This window comes from Mirounga angustirostris, unplaced genomic scaffold (genome assembly GCF_029215605.1).
Source record: "Mirounga angustirostris isolate CCGP_5_RB_7025 unplaced genomic scaffold, mMirAng1.0.hap1 SCAF_2, whole genome shotgun sequence".
Taxonomy (NCBI): Eukaryota; Metazoa; Chordata; class Mammalia; order Carnivora; family Phocidae; genus Mirounga; species Mirounga angustirostris.
In genome coordinates this window covers 140,522,976-140,549,587 of record NW_026991710.1, presented here as the reverse complement: position 1 = coordinate 140,549,587, position 26,612 = coordinate 140,522,976, and the positions used below count along the sequence as shown (strand labels likewise).

At 35.6% G+C, this 26,612-nt stretch overlaps 1 protein-coding gene across 6 annotated transcripts in view; it reads right to left on the bottom strand.

Annotated features, from left to right (window-relative positions):
- Positions 1-26,612, bottom strand: part of TLL1 (tolloid like 1) — a 210,712-nt gene that overhangs the window by 169,912 nt on the left and 14,188 nt on the right. For 4 of the 6 annotated variants that reach the window (XM_064585244.1, XM_054508695.2, XM_064585243.1 and 1 more), the window contains exon 2: positions 6,755-6,860. The exons of the other annotated variants lie outside the window; for them this stretch is intronic. In XM_064585244.1, coding sequence (XP_064441314.1) covers positions 6,755-6,776 — 22 coding nt within the window. In that variant the 5' untranslated portion in view covers positions 6,777-6,860. The remainder of the gene's footprint in view (positions 1-6,754; positions 6,861-26,612) is intronic. 6 annotated transcript variants of the gene reach the window in all.

Genomic DNA, 26,612 nt, shown 5'->3' with positions numbered 1-26,612 from the left:
GAGAACCACTTGTTAGGAAATGCTGAGCAGTTTTGGTCACCCAAAGCCAAAAATCAGCACTGCCTGTTGTCAGTCTGTGCCAGAAGCCTTCTCACTATTTCTGCCATCATGTTCTCTACTTGTTTAGGAGGGCTGAATGGGATGGCACTGTACTTGGTTCACCTGCATTTGTGAACTAAATCAGCAGTTTTAATTACCCAAGTCCATTGCCCCAAGGGGGCTATTAAAATTGAAAATTATTTCAAAAGGGAAAAAAAATCAGGCACTTGTTTTTTTTAATTGGATTTGTTGTTCCTGACTTTTCTGCACCAAAAGCCACAACATTAGCAATGAAGCAGCAGAGAAGGCACAAGTTAAAACAAGTAGGAGAGCCGGGAGCCTGAGGGAATCCTCGGACTAGAATTGAGGCTGGCTGCGCTTGGGAGGCACACACTGGAAATGAATGAATGGCTAAGGCGTAAGGACAAGGGAGACGTGGCAATGTTTACTTTTCTCAGCTCTAAGATTCTTTTGGAAATTTTGATATTTTAAGACAAAACAAGAAGAGTATTTTTATGCAGGGATAATGTTCCAGCCATCCCGAAACTTCTCAACATTAGAGAATATTCCAGGGCTTGTCATAATTCTAAGCCTTTGCTTATGCCATTCCTTTTGCCTGGAACGCCCTTCCTCCCCTTTGGGCAAATCCCTCCACTATCCCTCCAACCGTCAGTCAAATTCTACTTTCCTTCTGATGAGATTCTCCCAAACTCTCTTTACCTCCGGCAGCAGCTGTCCTCCTCTGTTCTGTAGAACTTTGATCACACTTTTATTAGAATGCTCATCACGGTGCAGGGTCACATCTGTTTACATGTCTGCCTCCCCAGTTAAATCACAGGCATTTAGAAATCAGAACCACATCTTCTGGTCTTCTGTACCATTTCACTCATAGAATCTAATATGTTATTTGACACAGAGGAGGTGCTCATGTCAGGTTGAATAAATTGTTTAGCCAAACTATTTTAACTTTGTTGGACTAGGAGAAACCTTAGATCCTGTTCAGTTCTGATTTTGAGACACAGAGAAATGAAAAGAGCTTAAGCAACATGGTCAAGGTCATAGCTACCCAACACGTCTCCTGACTCCCTTTTCACTATATACAATACCACACCTTAGGAAATTATTTTGAAAAGGTTACATTAGTACAAAACAGAGAGAGCCACTTACTCTTCCCCTCACCAAGCTACACATAACTATTTAAGAAAGAGGAGTAGAAAAAGAAAGGAAAGGAAAAAGAAAGGAGATAAGGAAGAAGCCAGATTGTAGATACTCCTAGATCAGGGTTTCTCAGCCCTGGCACTACTGACATTTTGAACTGGATAATCCTTTGTTGTGGGGGGGCTTTCCTGTGCTTTGTAGGATGTTTAGCAGCATCTCTGACCTTTACTCACTTAGATGCCAGGAGCAGCTCACCTTCCCAATTGTGACAACCAAAAATGTTTCCAGACATTGCCAAAAGTCCCCTGGGGGCAAAATTGCTCCAGGTTGAGAATAACTACCCCCGGTGAACAATCTCAGAGGAGGTAATCTTCCACACTACTTCAAGCAAAATACCAATAAATTAGCATGTTTAGTATACTGGCTTCAAACCAATATTCTCATATTAAGCATAGAAGCCAGAACCTGAAATACTTAATCTTCTTACATTTCTATTAATCCATTTTATTAAAAACAATGATGTCACTTGGTCTATAGCTGTTAATACAACAACTAGAGCAGAAGAAAGAAAGAAAGAGAGAAAGAGAGAGAGAGAAAGAAGGAAGGAAAGAAGAAAGAAAGAAAGAAAGAAAGAAAGAAAGAAAGAAAGAAAGAAAGAAAGAAAGAAAGAAAAAGAAAGAAAGACCTAGATAAAACTTCCAGTTCTGAAAGGAATTAAATGCACTTAACATGTTCTAGAGATAACCTTAATAATTTTTACTTTAGTTTTACTTTAAACTTGCTTTAAAGTCCCTCCTCAGTACCAAACATTGCAATCCCAAATTCAATATTTCTACAAAACATAGTCTAAGGAAATAAAATTAGTAAAAGAGGAAGCAAATATCCTTGACTTGATTTTAATATACATCTCCCAAAAGCCATATCCTCCTCCATGCCCTAATTGAAATTTTAATGTACCTGTGTTTTTTTTTCCTTTTGAAAGGAACTCCAGTATTTAGAGTTCTGTTCTACTTTCTAAGTAGTATAACAACAAATTCACATTTCAAAACTGAAATATTAAACATGAATAGTCAATGGCCAGAGCTATTACTTTTTGGTTTTGATTTAAAAAAAAGGACTAATGTAAACCTAGTCTACTCCATTCATCTAGCCCAATAAAACCTTATCATGACTTAGTAAGTAGAATCCCAAACCGTAGTTGTTCCATTGTATAAACCACGAGGTTCCGTTATTGCAAAGTTAATGAAACAACAGTCAGGCAGCCCAGCTGGCTGGCTGGGGGTTCTTGGGGCTTGGCCTCCAGCTCCTGGCGTTGACGTGGCACCACTGGGTAGCAGGGGTCCACTCCAGCTTAAAAATCCATGAAGACAGCTTACAGTGCTACCACCAGCTGCGATGTCAAGGGCAAGAGCAGGGGTTCCTGAAACTCAGGTGATTTCATCACTACACTATGCAAATTGGATCCAAAAATACTCAAGATTCACCACTCTGCTTCTGCTTCCTGAGACAGAGTAGTCTTTCATTTCTCACCCCCTTACACACCCTTACATCCCTCAGGTCTTAGTGTCCCCTTAAAATAAGAATGTCAGCCAGAGGAAAGGGCAAATTGCCAATCACATTATATCCAAATTTGATTTCTCGTGGGGTTTTGTCTAGTCACTCATGGTTTTAAATGCACTTAAGAGGAATATCAAAGTTTTAAGTATGAAGTTTTTAACTGGAAACTTTCCCCAGCCTGTTCACTATCTCCTCATTAAAGCCTTGAAGCCTGAATTCATATGTTAAAAAAGTAGATATACATGATTGCTCTACACACACACACACACACACACACACACATACAGTATTTTACTTCTACTGCAATCACAGGCTCCCAAATTATCTGAGAATCTGGGGTGCTACCAAGACTAGCAAAAACCGTCATTACTGCCACCCACCCTTTGAACTGTGATAATATTCAAAATTTAATCTCTCATTTAAATTTAAGTTTAATTTAAAAATTGCATTATTTTCCTACCCCAAAGCCTCATTAAATAGCATAGAAACAATTCTTACATTTCAAATTCACTTTTCAAATAATGAAGATCATGACTATATTTAAAATAAATACTTTACTTATTAAACTTTGAGAACTGATAGATAAAATTGTTGATAATCTGCTAATTCCAAAAGTCAGCAGTTTCTGATTATTGACAAAGAGTGAAAAAAAGTATTTGCTGTATTTTGGGGATCTGCTAACGTTTTAGGGAAAGCTTTCCATTTTCCCCATTGCTCCGTAGCTTGGAAGCAGGGCTAGTGCATATGATTCTACTGTTTATACATGTGCAACAGATCCTGGGTGGCAAAGGGGGGCCTGAACCCAGCCCAGTCCCAGTGCCAAGCCACACCTGAAAGGTAAAGTGTATTATTAGGATTCTTCTGCTCAGAGGGGGCATGTTCTTGTAATTTATCCAAAGACAAGTACAAGCTAGTTAATGATATCTGTACCTGAGAGACAGCTACACTACAGTGACTCGCAAAACACTCCAATGTGGAAGACCAGGCAAAGAAAAAAACCTCAAGTGACCAGAGATTGTCCCTCTAGAATCTTGTGCTGGCTACCAGATTCTAACCCTCAGAGGAGCACATTCCAAAATTCCTAATTTTTACACATATATAAATTCTGAAAATCCTAAATCAATGCTAACAAATAGCCCAAATTATTGAAGTAATGCCCTGTTTTTTAACTTCTATGTCTTTATCAGCATCAGTCTCTAGGCAACAGGGAAAATTTAAAAATTCAGTGTGGCACGTGAATCCCCTTTGAGCTGGTATTACCTATGATTGTTATGTTTGAGAAAAAGACTTCTGAGGTGTCCCATGGTCAAGTTAGGGTGTGTGTGTCTATAGAAATCATTCTAAAATCTTGGGACAGAGAATAGAGAATAAGGAAGAAGAGCAAGAAGAGACATGGGAAGAAAGGCAGGGAAGGCAAAGGATGATTATAATAAAGAAACAAAGGGAAAAACGGAGAAAAAGCAATCCCAATTTTCTGCCTTGGGGTAATTACAGAATGGTAAATGATATTCATGAAAATATTCAGCTTTCTAAACCACTCTTTCAACTACAGGTTTCAAAAACAAACAACCAGTAACAAAGAATCACAACAAGTATTTGATTCTAATAAGTTTATATAGTTTCAAAACAGATACTCCTCTTGATTTAAGATGTTTAAATTATGAATGCCAAGATAAATAAGTTCCCCTACCTCCTGTTACCCATTCATTTTTGTCCTCTTTGTCCCTTCCCAGTGCTCTTGGCCCAGGTCAACTGGTGTGTATTGTTTCCCAGAGGCCCAGTCAGCTATTCGGAAATCAACCCTGACAAGCCACAGCAATCCTAGTAAAATGGGTTCTCTTTGTCTTTCTCTCTCATCCAAGAACCTTCCTCCCATCTCCAACCAAAAAATTCAACTTTGGCTGTTATCCTGTTTATGCAATTCAGATTCCTATGTGCTTCTTCTCAAACTCTGCTTACTTTTCCTTTTTAATGCATTACTTTTCTGTTTCTGTTCCTCCCTGAGTTTTCATTCTAAACATGTGGTGTGGTTTTAAAAAAAAAAATTTTTTTTTAAATTTTGAATGGTAGTGACAGATACAGCTAAAGAGTTTCAAATCACAGAAGAGCCTCAGCTGAAGTGTGGCTAGACACACCTGTCAACGCTACCTGTGGTTTTATTACTCACTGGGGACCAAAGGCTGCTCTCCTTTTTCTGGTCCAGCAGCCTAGAGCTTCACCCTGTCTTACTACACAGCACCAAGGAAAGATGTCAAAAACTTCATACAAAACTTGTCAGGAAGTCTAAGTGACATAATATTGATAAGGAAGAGGGTCTACAGGGTACAAAACATAAGGTCAGGAGACAAGCAGGAAAGTCCCACCATCCTTGCAAAGTAGGGGAAAGGGAAGAACAGAATGGAAAAAGACAGAGAGGAGTGGGGAAGTTAGAGAGAGGGCAGAGGAGGGAGAAGGAGGAGGGCCCATGAAGACAGTCTGATCCAGGATGTCATATAACTAAAGCTGCTTTTTGTAAACATTTTGATGTTGTGATTCTGCATATTTTGGCCTACTATGTATTTTAATTACTCTGTTTCTTGCTCTTCTGTTTTTAAATAGAAGTTATATAAAGAAGAAAATCTTCCTTAAGGTTGCTGGATAAAATACCCAGATTTGAACTGTTTTGTTCTAAGTCATGCACCCAAAAGATTAAAAATCTTTTACAGCCTGTTATAGTGAACAAAGTAATTTTACATGAATCATCTCACGTGGTCCTCACAACAACCTAAAAGGGTAGGCCCTCGGAGAACTTAAATGACATTCTAGTAAACTGGGGAATAGGAATCTAAAATATACCTGGGGCTTTCTGTTCTATATACCATGTTCTTTCCAGTATTCACTATTTTAATATGTTATAGGATGGATTCAAGTAAGGAAGTAGCGATACATAAAACATTAATTTGTGTGATATAAATTCAAAGTTGTTTATCAGAGTTAGATGCAAGCCATTATATAGAAAAATAGAAACTAATTTGAATCTTTACTTACTGTAAAACCTTGTTTTCCCTTCTATATAATGAAGTATTATAATTTTATGCCAAGAGCTCTAGAGTTCAACCATACAAGAGAAATTACCTCCTCATGATCTTCGAATACCATTACTTTATAACTTATCAACAGTTAGAAAAACTATTTGAAAAGGGATTTAGATACTCAGGACTTGATGAAAATAAAACTTGATGTAAATAATAATTTCTCCTCTTTGTTCGTGATGAAAATTTCATCTTAACACAAGCATCATAACTTCATTATATTGCCCTAATGGAAAAATCCAATCCCTGTAATTTATCACAAATGAACATTATTTCTATTATTATTATTTTATTTATTATTATTATTTATTATTCTATTATTATTATTTTTATTAACTATTCGTACAGATAGCAAGTATTTTCTGCCACAATTTACTGAGTTTTACCTTTGGGAACTCCTACACGGTTGGGAATTCATGAAGTAACATCTTTGAAAAGAAATAAATCTGTACTGAGCAAAAATGCTCAACAATGCCCAAACTATAGCAAAATTAAAACTATTTTCAAAAGATATATATTTGTAGCTTTGCCCACTTAAATATTTATGGGTCTATTTATGCTCAGCTTTAAAGTCCATGACAATTTTAAATTAGACTGTAAGTTTTCCCTAATCTATAACTGATGCACATTTTCCAAGAAACTCTAATTTCCTCAAAGTAATATTTTCAAAGAATTGAACATATCAATGGGTAATCCTAAGGAAACAACAAAAATTGAATGCATCATATCTTTGAACTATGCTTTTCACCAGAGATGCATAAGAATTTATTTGAGAAACACTTCTATAGTTTTATTTTAAGTCAGTGGCAATATTTGGGGGTATGATGATGACATAAAACACACACTGAAAATAATCACTTACATGGCTGACTTCATACAGACCTAAATCACTGAAGGGATTTAGCCCCCCAAATTAGGAAGTCACTTACATTGACTCTGACCTCCCATCATGAGAAGTCCAGGTGCTTCTTCTTGAACTTCAAGGGCTCGGGCAGCCCAGGCATTGCCCCAACACTGCTTAGAGCAGTGGTCAGTCTGGAAGTAAAGAAGCACAGTAGTATCCCAGAGTGAGTGTTTTAAACAAGGCCTTCAAGAGGCACTAACACTGCATCCATGTTTGGCCACATGCCATTTGAGACTATAACATTATCCCACCACAGCAAGAAATGGTGATGAAAACCTAGAATGAACTATATTTATCCAGAGAATATATCATAAAAGGGTTATCAACACATTTTTCTGTATTGCCATTTATGGGAAATTAGCTTTAATGGAATGATATTATACTTCCATATTTTAAAAAATTCTGGAACACACAGAAAGTCAATTAGTGATAGAGTGCTTATGAATTATATTGTTGTTTATAAATAGCAAAATCATAAGAATATCATAGAATAGGTAAAATTATTCTAAATGAGCTTTCATTACAGAATATATGTTTTGTTTATTCTACCATCTTTAAAGTAATTTAATATATATCCCATAACTAATCTAATAAACATATATTCCATTATTACTGAATAAAGTACAATATAATTTAATTAATATATACTGCATTAAAATCAGAGTGACCAACTAGAAATGGCACTGTACTTTACCCTGGCCAAGGAGAACTCTATGGAGCAGCCTGCCCAGTCCACTTCAGGGATATAGAAGCTATTCCAACATTTTCACTCACTCCCCAGTGTTTTAGGAAACACGAATGTATGATATCCCTAAGGCCCATCCACCAAAACAAGACCTGACTACACATGAGACGTCTATCCAAGGGTTTTGGGGACCACACAAACTCTAAAAATAACACAATCTGGAGTAGTCAAAAGAAAGCTGTGTAGAAGACTGGAAAAACCACTGGTTTAAGAGGAAACCAAGATTCTGTTCCAGTTCTGAAGGTAAATAGCTCCGTGACTTCACCAAGGTCTAGAGCCATTCTCTGTTTCCTTTCTAAATGTTGTCAAAAACCACACACACACACACACAAACACACACACATACACACACCCCCCCCAGATGGATGACTCTAACATTGATCACAAGGGGAGGTTTTGAAAAGTAGGGCCTTACAGTCCCCATTCACAGAGACTCTAATTTAATGTAATTGGAGTATAATGAAACATAAGTATTCTTTAAAAACTTCCTGAAATAAAAATTAAAAATGACAAATCTAGAATTCCAGATGATCTCAAAGCTCCCAACCCACCAAATTTTATGATTCTGTACCAGAGCTCATTTTGTCACTCATGGAAACTATGAAATATCACATTATTTAAAAAAAGAGGAATTCCAAATGATAGACAAAGAAAACATTACATAACTACTGAACAATAGTAAATATAATCTTGATTTTTTTCTCCTTCAAACGATATACTATTACATGTGTATGTATATATTTATTATGTATTAATATACATGTGTTATATGTATTATATCATGTGTATATATTATGTATTTGTATATATACATTATTTACACACACACATGCACAGACATATATATATATATGGGGGGGTGGATAAAATATACCTACCCAACAACTTTCTAGCTGATATTTTCATTAGTCTGATATTGCACCTACAATTAACCCAATATCTTTATCCACTTACTGTGAAAAATTAGCATCTTTACACTGCAATTTTTTGTTAATTTTTTAAGTATTTTAGATGACTAAAATTTTAATGTCTCACTTTTTAAGAATCCTACCTTTCTTGAGTTGTACTAGCCTACAAGTCTAACATTTTGGAAATCTAAGAGGAAACTGAAAAGCAGTAATCAATACTAAAACCTAAGAGAGAGAAAAAAAATTTTAAAGGACAACACAGTTATAAAATAAACCTAATCTTAACTAAAATGTGCTTTATAGATGACTCATGCTTTTGTGCAAGTAACAGTAAGATTACAGTATGTATTTTTATTGACATGAAGTGAAGATACAAATCCTATAAATACTCAGAAGCACAATCCCTTGTGAAAGTATCAGCTCTAAATAAAAAGTAAAATGAATGAAACAAAATGTAAATATGAAATACTGTAAATACATCAGTCATTCACTAGCATATTCTGAGGTCACCACTAATAAAAGTTGTCATAGCTAATGTTACTAAATACCACAATCTGTAGGGTACCATCATTATCTCCATTTTATTTCAAGGAAGAAAGATCAGAGAAGTTGAGTAACTTTTCCAGGTTCTCACACTTAGAAATATCACAACTAGAATTTAAACCTAAGCCAATATTGACTCCAGAGATTCTTACCCTCTTAATGTTCTAGCAGAGTATTAGAATAAAGGAGAAGTCATTTTTAGGTAGTCCTTCATTTTCACTTATACCAGTCAAATACCAGAAGCAAAGCCAACTTTTTTTCCCCAGAAAAGGCTTTAGAAGAATCTATGTAAAGTTCATGGACCTTTACTAAAAATGTTAACTTCATTTCCATACTTTCAAAGGAATACACTGATCGAGAAATACCCTATGTGTTTATTTATAGATGAATGAAAAACAGAATGGAGAGTTGGCCCAGAAATACCATAGAATATATAAGCCCACAATCAATTCTAGTGTATTGAACACTACAGGAAGCCCAAAAATTGCCTTCATGAAAAATACATGAAGGAAAAGAAGACGAAGACAAAGACGAAGATGAAAATGAAGAGAAGAAGAAGAAGAAGAAGAAGAAGAAGAAGAAGAAGAAGAAGAAGAAGAAGAAGAAGGAGAAGAAGAAGCAATCCTTAAAGTAGGAGTTTCAATCATCTTGTAGAAGGCCTTTTTTCATCTTTGATAATACTCATGACTTTTCTGACATTTATGTGAAGAAATCTTGAGGCAAACGTTCAAATCTGAATGTAAAGACAAGCAGCAGAACCAGTTCTTTGAAGATTTTTTGGTTCTTGTTCCTGTTTTGCCAATGACTAACCTTATTCTCCCTGAACCTCACTTTCCTCACTTACAAAAATGAGAGAGTTGAACTATATTGGTGAGTTTTCCCCCAAATAATTTATTAAGGAAAATTTCAAACATGCAGCAAAGTTGAAAGAATCATATAATAAGCACCCATAAACCCTCCATCTACATTTTAGCATTAACATGTTACTATCCTTGCTTCATTGTGTATCCAACTATCAATCTAACTCATTTCTGGTGTACTTCCAAGTAAATCACAGACATCAGTACATCACTCCCTAAATACTTTAACATGCTATAATTGAGTTCAGTGATTGTTTAGTTTTTTTCCATAAAACACAAATATAATAAAACATAAATCTTAAGTGCATATTCACTTAGTTTTAATAAATGCACATACCCAAACTCCTTTCAAGATATAAAATATTATATTGGTTTTTTAGTTTGTTTTCTAAGTAACAGAAGCCAAGATATGGCAAAAGTAGAGAGGTTATATTAGAAATAAAAGTAAAGATGAAGATCTTTACTACTACAGTGGTCCCTCTGCCCTGCCTCAGAGTTCCAAGAGCCTTGGGCCCCTCAAAAGGGAGAAAATCATCCCAGCAGATGCTCTCTGAGACCCCTTCCAGTTCAATAAGGCCAACCCTCTTAGTACAGATGAAAACAGTTAAACCACTCTGACATTCTCTGCTTTTCACCATACATGAAACAAGGCCAATTTCTCAACACTTGGAAGTTTCACTGGTAAATTATAATTGGTTTAATTGTTTGTTTATTGTGCTTAGGGCGATCCTGTATTTGCATCTCAGATATTCATCTTTTTAAAGTGATTTTGAATGGCAATTAATATATTTCCACATTAGAGCCAATCTCTAGTCATAAACTGAAATGCACCTTCAAACATTCTGGCCAGTTCCCAAATACACTACTAATTTGGGTTGGTATTTACAGTGACAAGTGGAGTTTTCTCTACATAAGGATTATAATTCCTGCTAAGATCAGTGTCTCTCTGTTTCTTTCTCTCTCTCTCCCCTCTCATATTTTGACTTGAACATAATGTATATCTTTTGAGTAAACAAATGCCCTACAGGGAGACATGAGATGTTAGTTCTGCTCCTCCCTCTTGTGTAACTTCAGGCAACTCTCCCAGACTTCCTGGGCCTCAGTTTTCTAGCTGGTAATATTGAAGGAGGTATGACTAAGTAATCTTCAGCATTAAGAACCTCAATCATACAAGCAGTTAACACAAAATTCACTTCAAAAGAGCTATCTTCCTGCAGGCAATTAAGTACCTGGGAAAGAAAGATCCAAACCTGTAGTTCATCAGATCACTCAATCATCTTAAACATTAAATCCTAACCACAAGATTTAACTGTAGAAATAGACTTAATCTGTTCTCAGTAGTTATTAGTCCTGTCTGAATAGTTGATCCTTATTTCTCTTTTTTTGGTTTTTTTGGTTTGTTTTTTTTTTTCCCACATACCATCTTCTTTAAAAGGAAATTCCAGCTTAGGCTATTATTATTTGACATGTTTCCTAGAACATCATAAAAGGCCGATATTGCCTGCCATACAGTACCTTTGAATGAAAGAGGGTGCTCTGTGATGAGCTGTTCCTCCTCTCCTCTGTACTTCTATTATTTATATTTTAGTTGGACTATTAATCATCAAATTGCCTATCATAAAGATGATATAAAATATATAGTCCAAGGTAAACTCAAGTAAAGCAGAATTATTAGTAGGTAGGGCAAAAAAATTCTGGTAAGAATCATTTAAACTATGAACATATTCATTGCTCAGGATTCTTGGGAGACAGTTCTCCAAGGGTCTCTTGTGAGCACATTTTGTGAACAGGAGTACTGATGTCCTTTGTTCTAGGCTATCTTTTCAAGGATTTTGTATAGAGGACAGCCTATGCAGACAGGGCAGAGGGCAGATATGTTTGCTGAGCTGTATAACATCTCTCTCCAGGGCAAAGTTTGGGCAGGTTCGCTTGCAGTTTATTATAAAAGAGTTCTCAAAACTCAGGACCCTGGTTGTGATGTGAATCCTCTGCATTAACACCGTCTGCCTGGCTCAGTCCATGGCATTCCTAAGGAACCTGGGGTACAAGAAGAACTCACACAAACCCGAATTTCATAGTGTTTGCTGTGCCAGATGCATTAAATGTCTTTGTCTCTAAAACAAGTTTCTGCCAACATCTGTGAAACTATGGCAGGCTATCCCATTAGCCTGCAAGGAGCCTGCAAAACAGTCTGCAAGAATCTCGGACCATCCCCAGTTCTTCACAAGGGTGCTGGCATTGTCCACACTTTTAGCCTGGTATAGCCCTCTGTCTCAACTGAGGGATCACTCAGTTTCTCTTTCTCACGGAACTCTGAACTGGCTTGAACATCAGACCTCCAGATAGCTTTCCTGAAGTCAGAGTACTTGATGAGTTTGAATAGCCGTACAAATTGCATTTCACAGAATCAAAAAAATCATTTAGGAAAGATAATCTAGGACAAATAACATGAGTAAATTCAAGACTTCTCCAAATCTGCATAAATATAACATTTTTAGTAAAGCCTGTTGTCCTCTGGGGTAGGAATGGAAAAAAAAAAAAAACTTATCTTTTACAAATGGTAAAAAATAAAAACTCAATACAAAACACTATCAAATGAAAGTAATGAATATAAAAAAAAATAAACATTCCTGAAAAGAGTTTAAACATCATTTCTTAGTGGTGCTCTAAGCAACTAAAGAAGGTGAAGAATGAGAGGATTATGGAGATTTACTGCACTGACTTCTTATAGTTTGGGAACTTCCCCCAGTGTATGCTGTAAATAATTATAAACTAAAATTTAAGTATTTTACGTAGTACCTCAGTTTAAATGGCTACTATGGGACAGCTGTTATTTTGCACAACTGCAAATTAAGGGTAAGATGCAGGAGGGAAGTCTCAGTAACATGGGATTCTGTTTTGGAACACAGTATTAACATATTTTCAACTAGACTTTCATACCTAAGCAGGATGAGCTTTGCCCTGAATTTCTCAGATGAATAAATTATATATCATTTTATTTTCTTTAAGCAGTTCTCTGTAATTAAGCCATGGTTCAAAAAGTAATCTGCATGTGCTGTTCTTCGGAAAATAACATGAGGTGCAGAACAAGAACACTCAGCTCTGAAAAGGCTCTCTTCACACAATAAAAATAGACAATAGTCAGGAACATGAGGACATAAACTGTTTTGTTTGTCTCTAGCACCTAATAACATTCTTAGCATTGTGTAGATATTTATTAAATAGTTGCTCATTAAATTAACATAAGTAATTTTATTTTCATTGAGTATTTTAATCATAAGAAACTCATCATGTATTAAAGGGAATAAAAAATTTTAATGATCTGGACTTATTATTCAAATAAGAAAAATATTCATTGGGAAATTGGCTGAAATGTCTTATTTCAAAAACTGGAATAAACATGTAACTACTTCACAGTTTATGTGGTATGAGGATGATTTTCTAAAAATATTTGCTTGTCAACCCCAATGCATAAAGTGGTTTATATTTGATTAAAGAGGGAAAAAGATAAAAGAACTCAACCCCCCAATTTTTCTTTTCATTATATGGTGAAATGAGCACCTCTATGGGGATTATAATTCTAAATCTAATTTACTATGAAGTGCTTACACAACTCTAAGTGTAAACAGACACGTGTTCTGGAGATTAGAATGTCTTCTCTAATAATTCTCAATAATAAAGTTTCTAATCAAGGTGCATGACAGAATGATATCCCATTCTCTAACTTCCCACAGCAGATGAAGAACCCAGACCATTGAGAAAATCTACAGAGACATCTGCTTCCAGGAAAGGTATCACATGGGCAGAAATTCTTGGTCTGGCAGTGCATGAAAGCAACGTGTTTCAGCATAGATTTCCGGGTTCCAATTCAAGCAACTGATTCTGCACTTCTGATCTGTACTTCACAATCTGTCATTTTAAAAATGTCTTCAGGTGATTCTGATACTTTGACAAGTTTGGGACCTGTTCACGTGGGTCACAGAAACTGAGTAGGAAACCAGAACGGTGGACAAACCAAATCAAGTTCTGGAATGAGAATGAGGAGGCAGCAAAGGAGGAAGTTGTACCAGGGGGAGGGAGGAGGGAGGGTTCATGTCTGACAGTTAAGAGACAAACAGATGTCAGGGACTCAAGCTGGAGGTCTCAATAAGAGTGTGTTACAACCAGGAAGACAGTCAAGGAAACTGGATATATGGGCCGCTAAACTGTTAAAGGCAACAGCTCTGTCAACAGAAAGTCTAATGCCTTATTGTCAGGATTCAGAAATAATACATTTTTAAGAACAACTTCGATTCTAATTTTTTTGTAGAAAAGTCAACATTCAACATTCAACAGACCCACAAATTGTAAGATTTGTGTTTCAGAAACATTAAAATCTGGGCAATGCATCTTAGGCCTAAAGGGCTTTAGAACATGTGAGGCACAGGAAGGAAAAGTGAGCCCTTAATGTAGTTAACTTGGAAAGTTAACTTGAAAAGAAATAAGGGGGTGGGAATTCAGAAATGACGCACTTGACAAAAATCAAGCAAACCCTGGTTTTCCCACTTTGTAAACTGAAATAAAGCAATGTTTCCCCACATCAAGGAAGGTGTAGCCCCCCAAAAGACTGAGTGTTTGAGATTTCAGGCTCAGAACTCTGGTTTGGGTTTCATCACTTAGTAGCCGTGTGATCACAGGCATGTCAGTTAATCTTGATAAGCCCTAATGTCCTCATGTAAAACTGGATGATGGATGGGTGATAACAACAGTAACTGTTTCAAGTGATTATTATGGTTATGTGAAATAGTGTATTATTTTGCTAAATTACTTAGGTCCACATTATAAGTTCAGCATCACAATGTACCAGGTACTTCAGTTACCTGATTTTCTTGAATACATTAGTCCAAAGATTCCCTTTTATATAGTAGTGAGGAAAGAGCCCCACATCTTGACATATGTGGTCTTCCATGGGATCGCAGAATACTACAGTTGGAACTGGTTTTAGGGACTCTAGTCAAACTCCCTAATTTTACAGGAGAACTGTAGACTTGGAGATTAAATGGATATGAACTACATCTTTCGGCTGATATCTAGAAATGGTTTAATTGAACTTTTTCTTATAGTTTTTCCTTTTTATCTTTTTCATGAAACTAAAGAAACTAACATATGCTCATTATAAACAAACCAGACAATACTGAAAGGGAAAATAAAAGTCTTCTTTAGTTGCCCCTCCAAGTCCAACCTGCCCCCCAGAAGTTAATTCCTTGATATCTGTGTCCCCCCAGACCTCTTTAATGTGTTTACAAATCCTTTTCGACATGAAAGCTGTGCTCTCAGCAACACACCAAGCTTGAGAAACTGGTTTCAAGGCTTTCAGAAAGTTAAGCAGCCAGGACTGGTATCCAAATTTCCTGACTCTCAGTCCAGTCATTTCTTCAGCACACTGAGATTCTTCATGTCCTGGTAGACTGTGTCACTGTGTTCAAACGTTCTTCTGTTATTTTCCTTAACATCAATTATTTTCTTTTCTTTATTCTGATCTCTAATTGGTTTCTCCTTATAAAATACACTTCTAGAAATTTAGCAAGATCTTTGACATTAGGGACTACAGCAGGTATTGAAAATGCACTTGACGTTAGTAACAACAACAACAAAAAAGGCCTACTATAAATTGTAACACCACTCACCTTCTCTGGCCCCGGTTTCCTCATGTCAAAAATGAGGATAATGACTCCCTATTACTTACTTCTCACTCTGTTATTGTGACAGCCATAAACATTGCTTCATCCAATAAATAAAAATGTTTAATCACTACGGTGTTTTATGATGGACTTTCTTGAACTACTCCAGGCCTAACATACTATTATGTCCATAGCATGGTCTAGAAAAAAAAATCTCTCCAACTTGCTTTCAAGTTACATTTCAACATGCCTTCACAGTTTTCCCATACTCGGCAGCCTCATTTCACCTTATTCTAAAGCAACTGCATCAGTTTCAAGCACCTTATTGGTTCCTTCTCATCTTCAAGATTTCAGAATGCTGGAGTGCCCCAGAACCAAGTTATCAGACCTCATCTCTTCTTTATCTGCAATCAGTGCCCTAATGATTCACCACCCAATCTCACCTCTATAAAAACCACCTCCGGGTGCCTGGGTGGCTCAGTTGGTTAAGCGACTGCCTTCGGCTCAGGTCATGATCCTGGAGTCCCGGGATCAAGTCCCGCATCGGGCTCCCTGCTTGGCGGGGAGTCTGCTTCTCCCTCTGACCCTCCTCCCTCTCATGCTCTGTCTCTCATTCTCTCTCTCTCAAATAAATAAATAAAATCTTTAAAAAAAAAAAAAAAAACACCTCCATTCTGATGACTTCTAACTCCATATCTCTAGCCCAGATTCTACTCTAAACTCATGTGTCCAGCTGCCTATTTGATATCACCACTTGGTTGTCTCATTGGCGTCTCAACTCCACACATCTAAAACTCAACTCTGACCTGCTCATCTCTCTGTGTTCCCCATAATTTTATTCCTCCAGTTGCTCAAGTTTTAAATTTTGGATCCATCTTGACTCTCTCTTTCTCTCAAGACCCCCCATTGTGTTCATCAACATATCCAGTTGGCTCTGTCTTCAGAATGTATCCAGATCTAAACGCTTCCCTCCAACCTCATTACCCATACCCTGGTCTGTGCCACAATCTTGTTTTGCCCAGATTATTGCAATGGTCTACTCATCTCCTCTTGCCTCGCTCCCACCTCAAATCTTTTCTCAGGCATTTAAGGAGCTTCAGAGTCTAAACCCTCCCTAAATCTCAGCCTAATTTCCAACCTCCTTTTTCCTGAGTTCCAGGCAGAATGAGTCTAGCTTAATGCTTTCCATTCTCCTCTTTAAAGGGTGGTACAGGGGCGCCTGTGTGGCTCAGTCGTTAAGCATCTGCCTTCAGCTCGGGTCATGATCCCAGGGTCCTGGGATTGAGCCCTGCATTGGGCTCCAAACGGGGAGCCTGCTTCTCCCTCTCTCACTCCCCCTGCTTGTGTTCCCTCTCTCACTGTGTCTCTCTCTGTCAAAGAAAAGACAAGGAAGGAAGGAAGGAAGGAAGGAAGGAAGGAAGGAAGGAAGGAAGGAAGGAAGGAAAGAAAGAAAGAAAGAAAGAAAGAAAGAAAGAAAGAGAGAGAGAGAGAGAAAGAAAGAAAAGAAAGAAAGGAAAGAAAGAAAGAAAGAAAGAAAGAAAGAAAGAAAGAAAGAAAGAAAGAAAGAAAGAGAAAGAAAGAAGAAAGAAGAAAGAAGGAAAGGAAGGAAGAAAGAAAGAAAGAAAGGGTGGTACAATATAAAATTTAGAGGATTCAGAGTTGGAAGACCCTGAAGAACAATGCCACCACTTATCATTTGTATACACCCGAGACATTTAACCTCTCATCTCAATTTATTTTTCAAATGAGAATAACGATGTTACTTGTTCTATTAGGTTGTTGTAAAATCAGATTAGATTTTTGAAAGTGTTTGAAAAAACCAAGTGCTATAGAAATATTTAGTATTTATTATAACCTAATCCTTCCTATCCACTCAAAACCCAGTCCACATCTTTTTGTAAAGCATTCCAAGGTGAACTAGTAAAAGAATGTCTTTTCCTTTTTAAGTCCTATAGCAAATGTTTATTGCAAATGTTTACTATATTTTATATCAATTTATAGCATTGTCCTGAACAGGTAATTCAATAATGCAATGCTGTTTAACTTATCATAAGTGTATAAAGTGTCCTATGTGAAACTGACCTTACTCTGCATTTTTTTATTATCATCATCTGTATATTTATTCTATTCTATAATCTGGACTCCTGACCAGATTATAATCTCTTTTTAGGACAAGACACTCTCTTTGAGATACTCTTTAATTTCTCACATATTCCACAGGTGCCTAGTAAAAGAAAATGTACACATTTTTTATAGCTGATGTGGCTATTTGGGTGCAATGAATAGGTATTACTTTAATGTCTCATGATGAACAAAACTCATGCTTGCTACCTTGAAAGAAATATCTACTATGGCCCTAAAAGAGAAAGGACATTACGGCTTGAGTCCAAAAATAAATATAGCTATGGCATGATGGTTTTTTACTAAAAGCATAACCATGACATACTCTTAAATATCAGTTCACGCTGAGCTCTAGTCACAACTATAGTCTCCATAAGGAGAAAATTGCATGTTTATAATTTTTAAACCTTTTTAGATCACTGTGTCAAAAATCCAAACTTAAATAATTTCAAGAAAAATAAGCAAGCTGTCAGAATCTCTTGAGCCCGTTTTATTTCACGTTTTAGTTACAAACAATTAGCAAAATAAATGCTTACTGATTACTCTACTACAATGATGCAGAAAATATAAAACAGGTTTAAGGAAAACTCAAAGTTATGGAACTAAAATTTTGGAAATGATTTTGATTTCTCAGTGCAACAGCTCCATGGATATAACATTGAACCAAACAGAAAAGAAAAAGAAAAACAGAGAAATGGAGAAGCTGACAAAAGGAGCCTGAATCTACTATCCTATAGAATTACTATCCTGACATACAGGTCTAATTCAAAGAAGTAATTCACTAAGGGTGAATAAAACTAAATAAAAAAAAAAAAAAACTTGGCTAGTCATATAATTATTCTTTTGTGGATAAGTCTGAAGAAACTGCAATAATTAATCTAAAACTAATTAAATATATCTTATCTTCTTTCTTGCAATTTAAATAATTCTCTGCTTTTCACCTAAATTGGTTGGCTGTCCACCATAAATTAACCATGTATTCCATGTGTTGGATTTTTTTTTTCTTAATTCTGTATTTCCTTTATTTCTTCCATTGGAGCAGCAGTATGAGACAGCTGTTAAAAGCCCAGACTCTGGAATCAAGCCACCTTTGTTTGAATCCTGACCCTACCACTTATTAACTTTGTGACTTAGGACAAAATGCTCTGTGCCTCAGTTTCCTCAGTTAAATAAGTACTGTAACAGTATCTACTCCATACAGTTTTTATGAGTTTTAAAGTTAATATTTGTACTTAATATATTTTTTAAAACTTAGAACATAGGGGCACCTGGGTGACTCAGTCAGTTAAGCATCCGACTCTTGACTTCAGCTCAGGTCATGATCTCAGGGTTGTGAGATGGAACCCGCATGGGACTCTGCACTGGGTGTGGAGACTGCTTAAGATTCTCTTTCTGCCTCTCCTCCTGCCCCTCCCCACTCCACGCATACACACTCGTGCTTTCTCTCTCTCTAAAAAAAAAAAAAAACAAAAACAAAAAAGCAAAAATCCCTAGTACACAGTAAGTGCTCTATTTGCTATTATTAATTTTAAGTAACTATAGGGGCCAGTGAACATTTTCTTAAAGGGCCAAAAAGTAAACTATTTATGCTTGCAAGAAGTCCATACTAACTCTAGTGATTGCAACTATTCAACTCTGCTATTGTAGGATGAAAGCAGCCATAGACAATATAGAAAAGAAGGGACATGGCTGTGTTTCAATTAAGCTTTTTTTAATACAACTTTTATTATAAAAATAAGCCAGCAGTTGCTAACTCCTGAACCATAAAGTATAGAAAATTGCTCCTATCTTGAAATGAACTGAGGCATTATTACTCTAAAAAGACAAGCAGTGATTTCTAGAATATAATGAATATCTGCCCCACTGGACATTTGTGGGGTCTCTCATTGGTAAGCAACTAGAGACTGAGTCAGATATGCAACATCTGATGATGCTTTTAGAAAACAGATTAGAAATCATAACATTGGTTTTAACATATTCAGACATTCTTTTCATTTCTGCCCCTAACCCTAAACATTTCCAGTAGTCACCACTCTAAATTATTCTAGGACCTCTTCAAAGTTGTATCTGATGCTATTTTAACCAAATTGCACCTCTACAAAAGTAGGTATGTGTGTGCACATGCGTGCATGAGTGCATGTGTGTGTGTGTGATAATGTGTGTAAGTTCAGGGAGGGAGAGAGTATAAGCAGGGTAGGCCAGCAAACAGGAAGATAGTAGGGAGAGGAAGATAACAAGGTAAATATGGCTCAGGAGATAAGAACTAAATGGCAGTATGGAAAGTCACAATAAATAGGGAGAATGTAGAACACCAAATCCTTTGTGAAATGAGACACATTAAGACAGGGCAGAAGGAAAGTTTTAAACAACAAAAGAGATTTAAATAATGAAAGAAAAGTTTTTGTTTACTGGCGTAGTTATCATTCCCCATGTTCTTCATTCCTTTGAGTAGATTCAGATTGTCCTCTGTTGCCATTTGCCCTCTACTTGAAGGACTTCTTTTGACATTTCTTGTAGGATAAGTTGGATAGTTACAAATTCGTTCAGCTTTTGTATGTCTGAAATAGTATTTTACCTTCATTTCTGGAAAGTATCTTCACTGGGTAAAGGATTCTAAATTGACATTGTTTTTCTTTCAATACTTTGAAGATGTTCCACTGTCCACTAGTTTGCCTTGCTTACAATAAGAAACCAGCTGTCATTCTCATATTTGCTCCTCCATATACAATTCCTTTTCATGTCCCTCTGTAATGTGCTCTTTTCTCTGGTTTCTTTAATATTTTCTGTATCACTGGATTTAAAAAATAAAATTATGCTGTGACATCGTGCAGTTTCTTCATGTTTCTTATACTTAGGGTTTATGGAGATTATTCCATCTACAGATTGATTGTTTTCATCAAAGTTAGAGATTTTCAGTCATTTATTATTCAAATAGTTTTCTAGGCTGTGTTCCACCACCACATTTATCTCTTTTCCTTCAAGAATTCCAATTCCTTGTGGGGCACCTGGGTGACTCAGTTAAGTGACTGACTTGGTTTCTGCTCAGGTCATGATCTCAGGGTCATGGGATCAAGCCCCACGTCAGGCTCTGTGCTTAGCGCAGAGTCAATTTGGGACTTTCTCTCCCTCTGCCCCTCCCCCCTGCTCTCTCTCTCTAAAATAAATAAATATTTTTTAAAAATTCCAATTACTTGCATATTAAGTCACTTGACCTTGTGCTCACTGATGCTCTATTCATAACTTTAAAGTCTTTTTTTCTCTTTGTGTTCCATTTTGCATAGTTTCTTGTATAGTGTTCAAGTTTACTAATCCTTTCTTCTGCAATGTATAATATGTTCATAATGCCATCCAGTGTATTTTTAATCTCAGACACTGGATATTTCTTCTCCACAAATTAGATTTGAGTCTTTTTTATATACTTCATATCTCCACATAACATGCTAAAAATTTCTTCTAGTTTCTTAAACATATAAAATACCATTGTAATTATTTTAATGTCTTTGCCTACTAGTCTTATCATCTGTATCATTTCTGAGATGCTTTTATTTTATTGATTTTTCTCCTTATTGTAAATCATATTTTTGTGGTTCTTTGCAAGCCCTGTTGGGTTTTGAGTTATTTTTATTATAAAGACAGTACAACGTTACATAAAGTTTGGGGAAATGAAAACATAAAATGATTCATAACCTGCCATCCTAACACTGTTCATTTTTACATTTTCTAATCTATACTTTGTCCACATGCACCTATATTTTACATACTTTATATCAGAGAACTATCATTATTGCCCACAAATATTCAGATATAAAAGGGGGGAGTATATGTAAATATATCTAGCACTCTTTAAAAAAACTCTGTGAAGTTTGGGCGCCTGGGTGGCTCAGTTGGTTGAGCGACTGCCTTCGGCTCAGGTCATGATCCTGGAGTCCCGGGATCGAGTCCCGCATCGGGCTCCCTGCTCGGCGGGGAGTCTGCTTCTCCCTCTCCCACTCCCCGTTTGTGTTCCCTCTCTCGCTGTGTCTTTCTCTGTCAAATAAATAAATAAAATCTTTAAAAAAAAAAAAAAAAAAACTCTGTGAAGTTCTTACTGGTTTTTATCCACATCCATATCTCATTTTTACAGTTGTAAAATCAAAGCATATAGTCAAATTAATATTTCTATGCTGTCATTTTATATCATAATGATCTTTAATATCCTCATATAGTCTTTTTCATTATTTTTTCTCTTAAATATTTTAAAGATTAAAAAATTGAGATAATTTATGCTTATTTTACAAGTAAAATAATTAAATTATATGAAAGAAAAAATTGGCAGACTTCAGAGATATTGCAGGTTCTGTTCCAGACCATCTCAATAAAGCAAATATTGCAATTAAATGAGTCAAATGAATGTTTTGGTTTCCCAGTGCATATAAAAGTTGGTTAATGCTATACTACAAAGTGTATAATAGCATTATGTCAAAGAAAGAAAAACAATGTATATACCTTAATTTAAAAATATTTTATTGCTAAAAATTGCTAACCACCATCTGAGCTGAAGCAAATCATAATCACTGATCACAGATCATCATAACAAGTATAATAAAATATTTTGTAATGTTGTGAGAAATTACCAAAATGTGACACAGAGACATGAAATAAGCATAAGCATTGGAAAATGGCATTAACAGACAGACTTGCTCAATGCAGAGTTTCCACAAACCTTTAATTTGTAAAAAAAAAAAAAAAAACACAATATCTGCAAAGTTCAATAAAGTACAATAAAGTCAAGTATGCCTATATATGGTCTCCATACCCTACTTCAGTTCCATTACCTCAGCTAACAAATACTATCACTCTGATGTGTATCCTTCCTTACCTTTTTCTATTTCTTTATCTTTCATATGTAAGCAATATATAGACAAATATATAATTTTTGTGCATTTTTTGGAACTCACTTTTTTTTTACTTATTATACCATGAATATCTCTCTAGGTCAAGAGATACATGCTTATCTAATTTTTTCAATAGCTTCATTTTATTCTCTACTAACCATATAACATTTTAATCAACCATTTTCTTAATGATAGACACTCCCATTGTTTCCAGTGTTTTCTTTTTGTTTGGTGGGGAGGGGCTTTTTTGTTTTTGTTTTTGTTTTGCCTCTTAAAGCAATGCTGCGATACTGATTGCATGCCAGAAGCAATACTGATTGAATTTTAACTTGCTGGTTGCTGTATATTTTTATATTCCTATAAATATTCTTGAGTTTTGTTCTGGGAAGCAGTGAAGTTACTTGGATCCTTTCTGATCTTTTTTTCAAGCTTTGTTAGAAAGGACCAGAGTAGTGTTTAGTCTAGAGCTAAGTTTTTCCCAATACTCTGAAAAAATGCTTCTCAGGATATCTACCTGATATCCAGTAAATTATGGAGTTTTTCCTTTCTGCTAGGTGAGAATAGAACACTATTACCAGCTCTGTGTGAGCTCCAAGGATTTTTCTGTCTTATCTTTTTAGGGTAGTTATTTCCTGAGCCTTGGGTAGTCTTCTTACATGCATACACTAATCAGCAGTCAGCTAACTATTCGGTTAGATTAGGACAATCTGCTGAATAAAACAAAACAAGCTAAGCAAGAAAAACTGAGCATAATGCAGAGGACCAATAAAAAGAATGCAAAAATTTAAGGGCAAGAGAGTCACTGGTGTACCCAGACTAGGAGCTGCCCAAAAGCAAAGTGAAGTAGGATAGGATTATCCTTAGAGCTTCATTCTCCACCTTCTTATTTTCTGTTCCTAGTACATTTATAAAACTGACCTATTCTTCCATGTTAATGATTTTCATGTTAATGACTTGATACTTACCGAGCAAAGAGTATCTGTGTTTTAAAAGAGGCATAGAGAGAGCAATGCTTATTTGAAAGAAATCATTAATAGCATGTTTTCAGGAAACCATACTGAATCAGTAAATGACACATTCACTAACTCACCGCCATTCATACATAATAAAATCACCACCTGCAACTCCACCTATTTGCATAATCTGTTTCAACATAGGTTAAGCATGATAATTGGGATTGGTTAGAACTTCAAAACAGTATTGTAGTGCCTCTAATATGAGGCATTTCGGGTTATAATCTCTAAGGGTACCTTCAGAGGTATATTTTTACAAATTAGAGAATAGTATTTCCTTTGAGGACTTATAACTAAAAAGTAACAGGAAATTTTGAATGAGTTGTTAATTGAGGTTGAAGTCATATTAGTAAAAGTTTTAATAACCATGTGAGAAGAGGTGAAAGAAATTCTGCTTATTTGAAATAAAAAAAAGAAAAACCTTATTAATTTTAAAAAATTAAAGAGATTAAATAATGTTGGGTTGCTTCTCTATGTTTTCAAAATCAATAAAACAGAATGCATTAAATATCAAAATATGCTAAAACACATTCCTGATCTACATCACAGTAATTTAAAGAAAAGCATAATACTAGCTTTTTCTAAAAAGGTTAAAGAGTAATCATATTTGCCTTAAGGCAGCAAGTCAGTACAGGTAACTTGTATCCTGCTTCCTTCAAGCAGTGTCTTTCCCTTGCAAATCACAATGGCTAGTTTGAGTTACATAGGGATTTTCTTTCCCCATGAAATTTGAATTTAATTCTTTCAAGTGAAGGGCATGAAAACGTTTATATTTACAATGAAATCTTCACACAAAATTCATGAAACTTCTAGAGTTCTTGTGCATACCTAGGACTGAATGAATGTACTGAAAAGTCAGCTAAAACAAATGGTGGCTTGATCATTATGAACCAAACTAAACATATGGTATAATCTCATAGAAGATGTTATGGTTATATTTAATATAAAATGATAAATTAGTTTTAAATAAAGCCATGTAATCATCATAATTTGTAAATTCTAAAAAGGAATTCCTTGATGATGCTTAACATTAGAAAGTCCTTTTTAATATTTAAAATCCTTTATAAAGACTGCTATTTCTACCAACATGGCAGACTAGGGACTGGAGCCTCCTGCGTAACTAAAATTGGGAGATAAAATATTTTAAAAATCTCCCTGAATGTATGACAGGATGAGTGAACATTTTCATGGTTGAGTGAAGGGGGGAATACAGAAAAATAGGCAGAAGACTAAAGCCAGCTCTCAAGTGAGGGGATTTACCAAGCTTGGTTGACCTGACTATCAAGTTTCGTTATCAACCAGGGCTCAGAAGAAAGAAGACAGTTCAAGGACCACCAAAGCTGGAAAACATAATAGGCAACTCCCCAAAAATCCGAGACTCCCAAATCTGGCCTGCCTGTGTACAAGAATGAAAATTAAATTCATACCACCCCAGGTAACTGCACAAAATCTGATTATCTGGAAGCTTAAAACTAAATAGGAGAGAGAAAAGCAAATATCCTCTCAAATGTCATAGACAAAAATCATCTCCAAAGTAAGTTTGCATTCCAAATTTATACTACCATGGTAGCCTAATAAACTCAAGCAGATAATTTAGTTTAAATTTGTCCCGAACTGGGGGCGCCTGGATGGCTCAGTCGTTAAGTGTCTGCCTTCAGCTCAGGTCATGATCCCAGGGTCCTGGGATCAAGCCCCTCACCGGGCTCCCTGCTCCACGGGAAGCCTGCTTCTCCTTCTCCCACTCTCCCTGCTTGTGTTCCCTCTCTCACTGTCTCTCTCTCTGTCAAATAAATAAATAAAATCTTTAAAAAAAATAAAAATTAAAAAAATAAACTTGTCCTGAACTGTTAGTAATGCCATACACTGAACACAAACAAAGAATAATCCTTTCAACTCACTAAAGGAACAAATAACTCCAATCTTCCACAAAATTTCCAGAGTATTTATGAGGCTAACACAACCTTGACACCAAAACCCAACAAGAACAGTAAAAGTAAGGCCAATTTAACTAATGAACAGAGAAACAAAAATTCTAAAGTATGTATCAATAAACAGAATACAAGGATGTAAAAAGAATAATGGATTATGTTCAAATTGGGTTCATCCCAGAAGTGCAAAGTGGGTTAATATTAGTACATCAATTATCCTAATACACCATACTAACTGGTAAAATAAAAATAATCATATCATCTCAGTAAAAGCAGAATTCTTTAATCTGATAAAAATTATCTATTTTTTAAGGACACCAATAGCATAGCTGATAAATAATTTAAAGCATTCTACTTAAAATTGAGAACTGAATAATCAGCCCTCAGTCATCATTTCCAAATAACACTGGAAGACTATTAGCACATAAGGCAAGAAAATTAAGTTAAATTAAAAGCATAAGAATGATAAAGGAAGAAACAAAGCTACAGGTTTACTGCAGATGAGCTGATTGCCTATGTGAAGAATATACAGATAAATTATTAATATGAGTGACAGATTGGCAAGGATTTGCAGTAAAAAGTAAACATATTAAAAATCAAATATATTCTATACAACAGCAGTAAATGGCTTAAAAGAAATTTCATAAAATGGTACATTTATGTCATCAAAAAATAGGAAATATATGAATGTGTCAAAACATGCAGAAAAAAACCTTTATAGTTAAAAATACTAAAAATGTGTTAAACCGTATTAAAGAAAGCCTAAACAAATGCAGATACATACCATGTTCATGGATTAGAAGACTCAATATCATAAAAATAATTCTCTCTAAATTAATCCATAGGTTCAAGGCAATTCGAATCTAAACAGTGGAACATGGCAGTTGATTTCAAAGTTAATAAATAACCCAAAAGTCCAAATATAACCAATATACCCCTGAAGAATAACAACCTGAGGGAACCTATGATAACAAACATCAGGTATGTGCAACTCAAAGGGATCATAAAACCTTTTTGCTTTACAAAAGACAAACTGTTTTTTTTAAATTATTATTATATTCTGTGTTTCTTACCTTGCTCTTTTATATCCCTGTTTCTCCAGTCACTCAAGTGTACAGCCATGGAGACATCATCTTTGAGTCCTCCTTTCTTTCTCCCTCTGACCTTCACCCCCAAGGCTATCCAGCTGGTGACTGGTCTCTTAAATTTAATCCCTCTTTTCTATAACTAC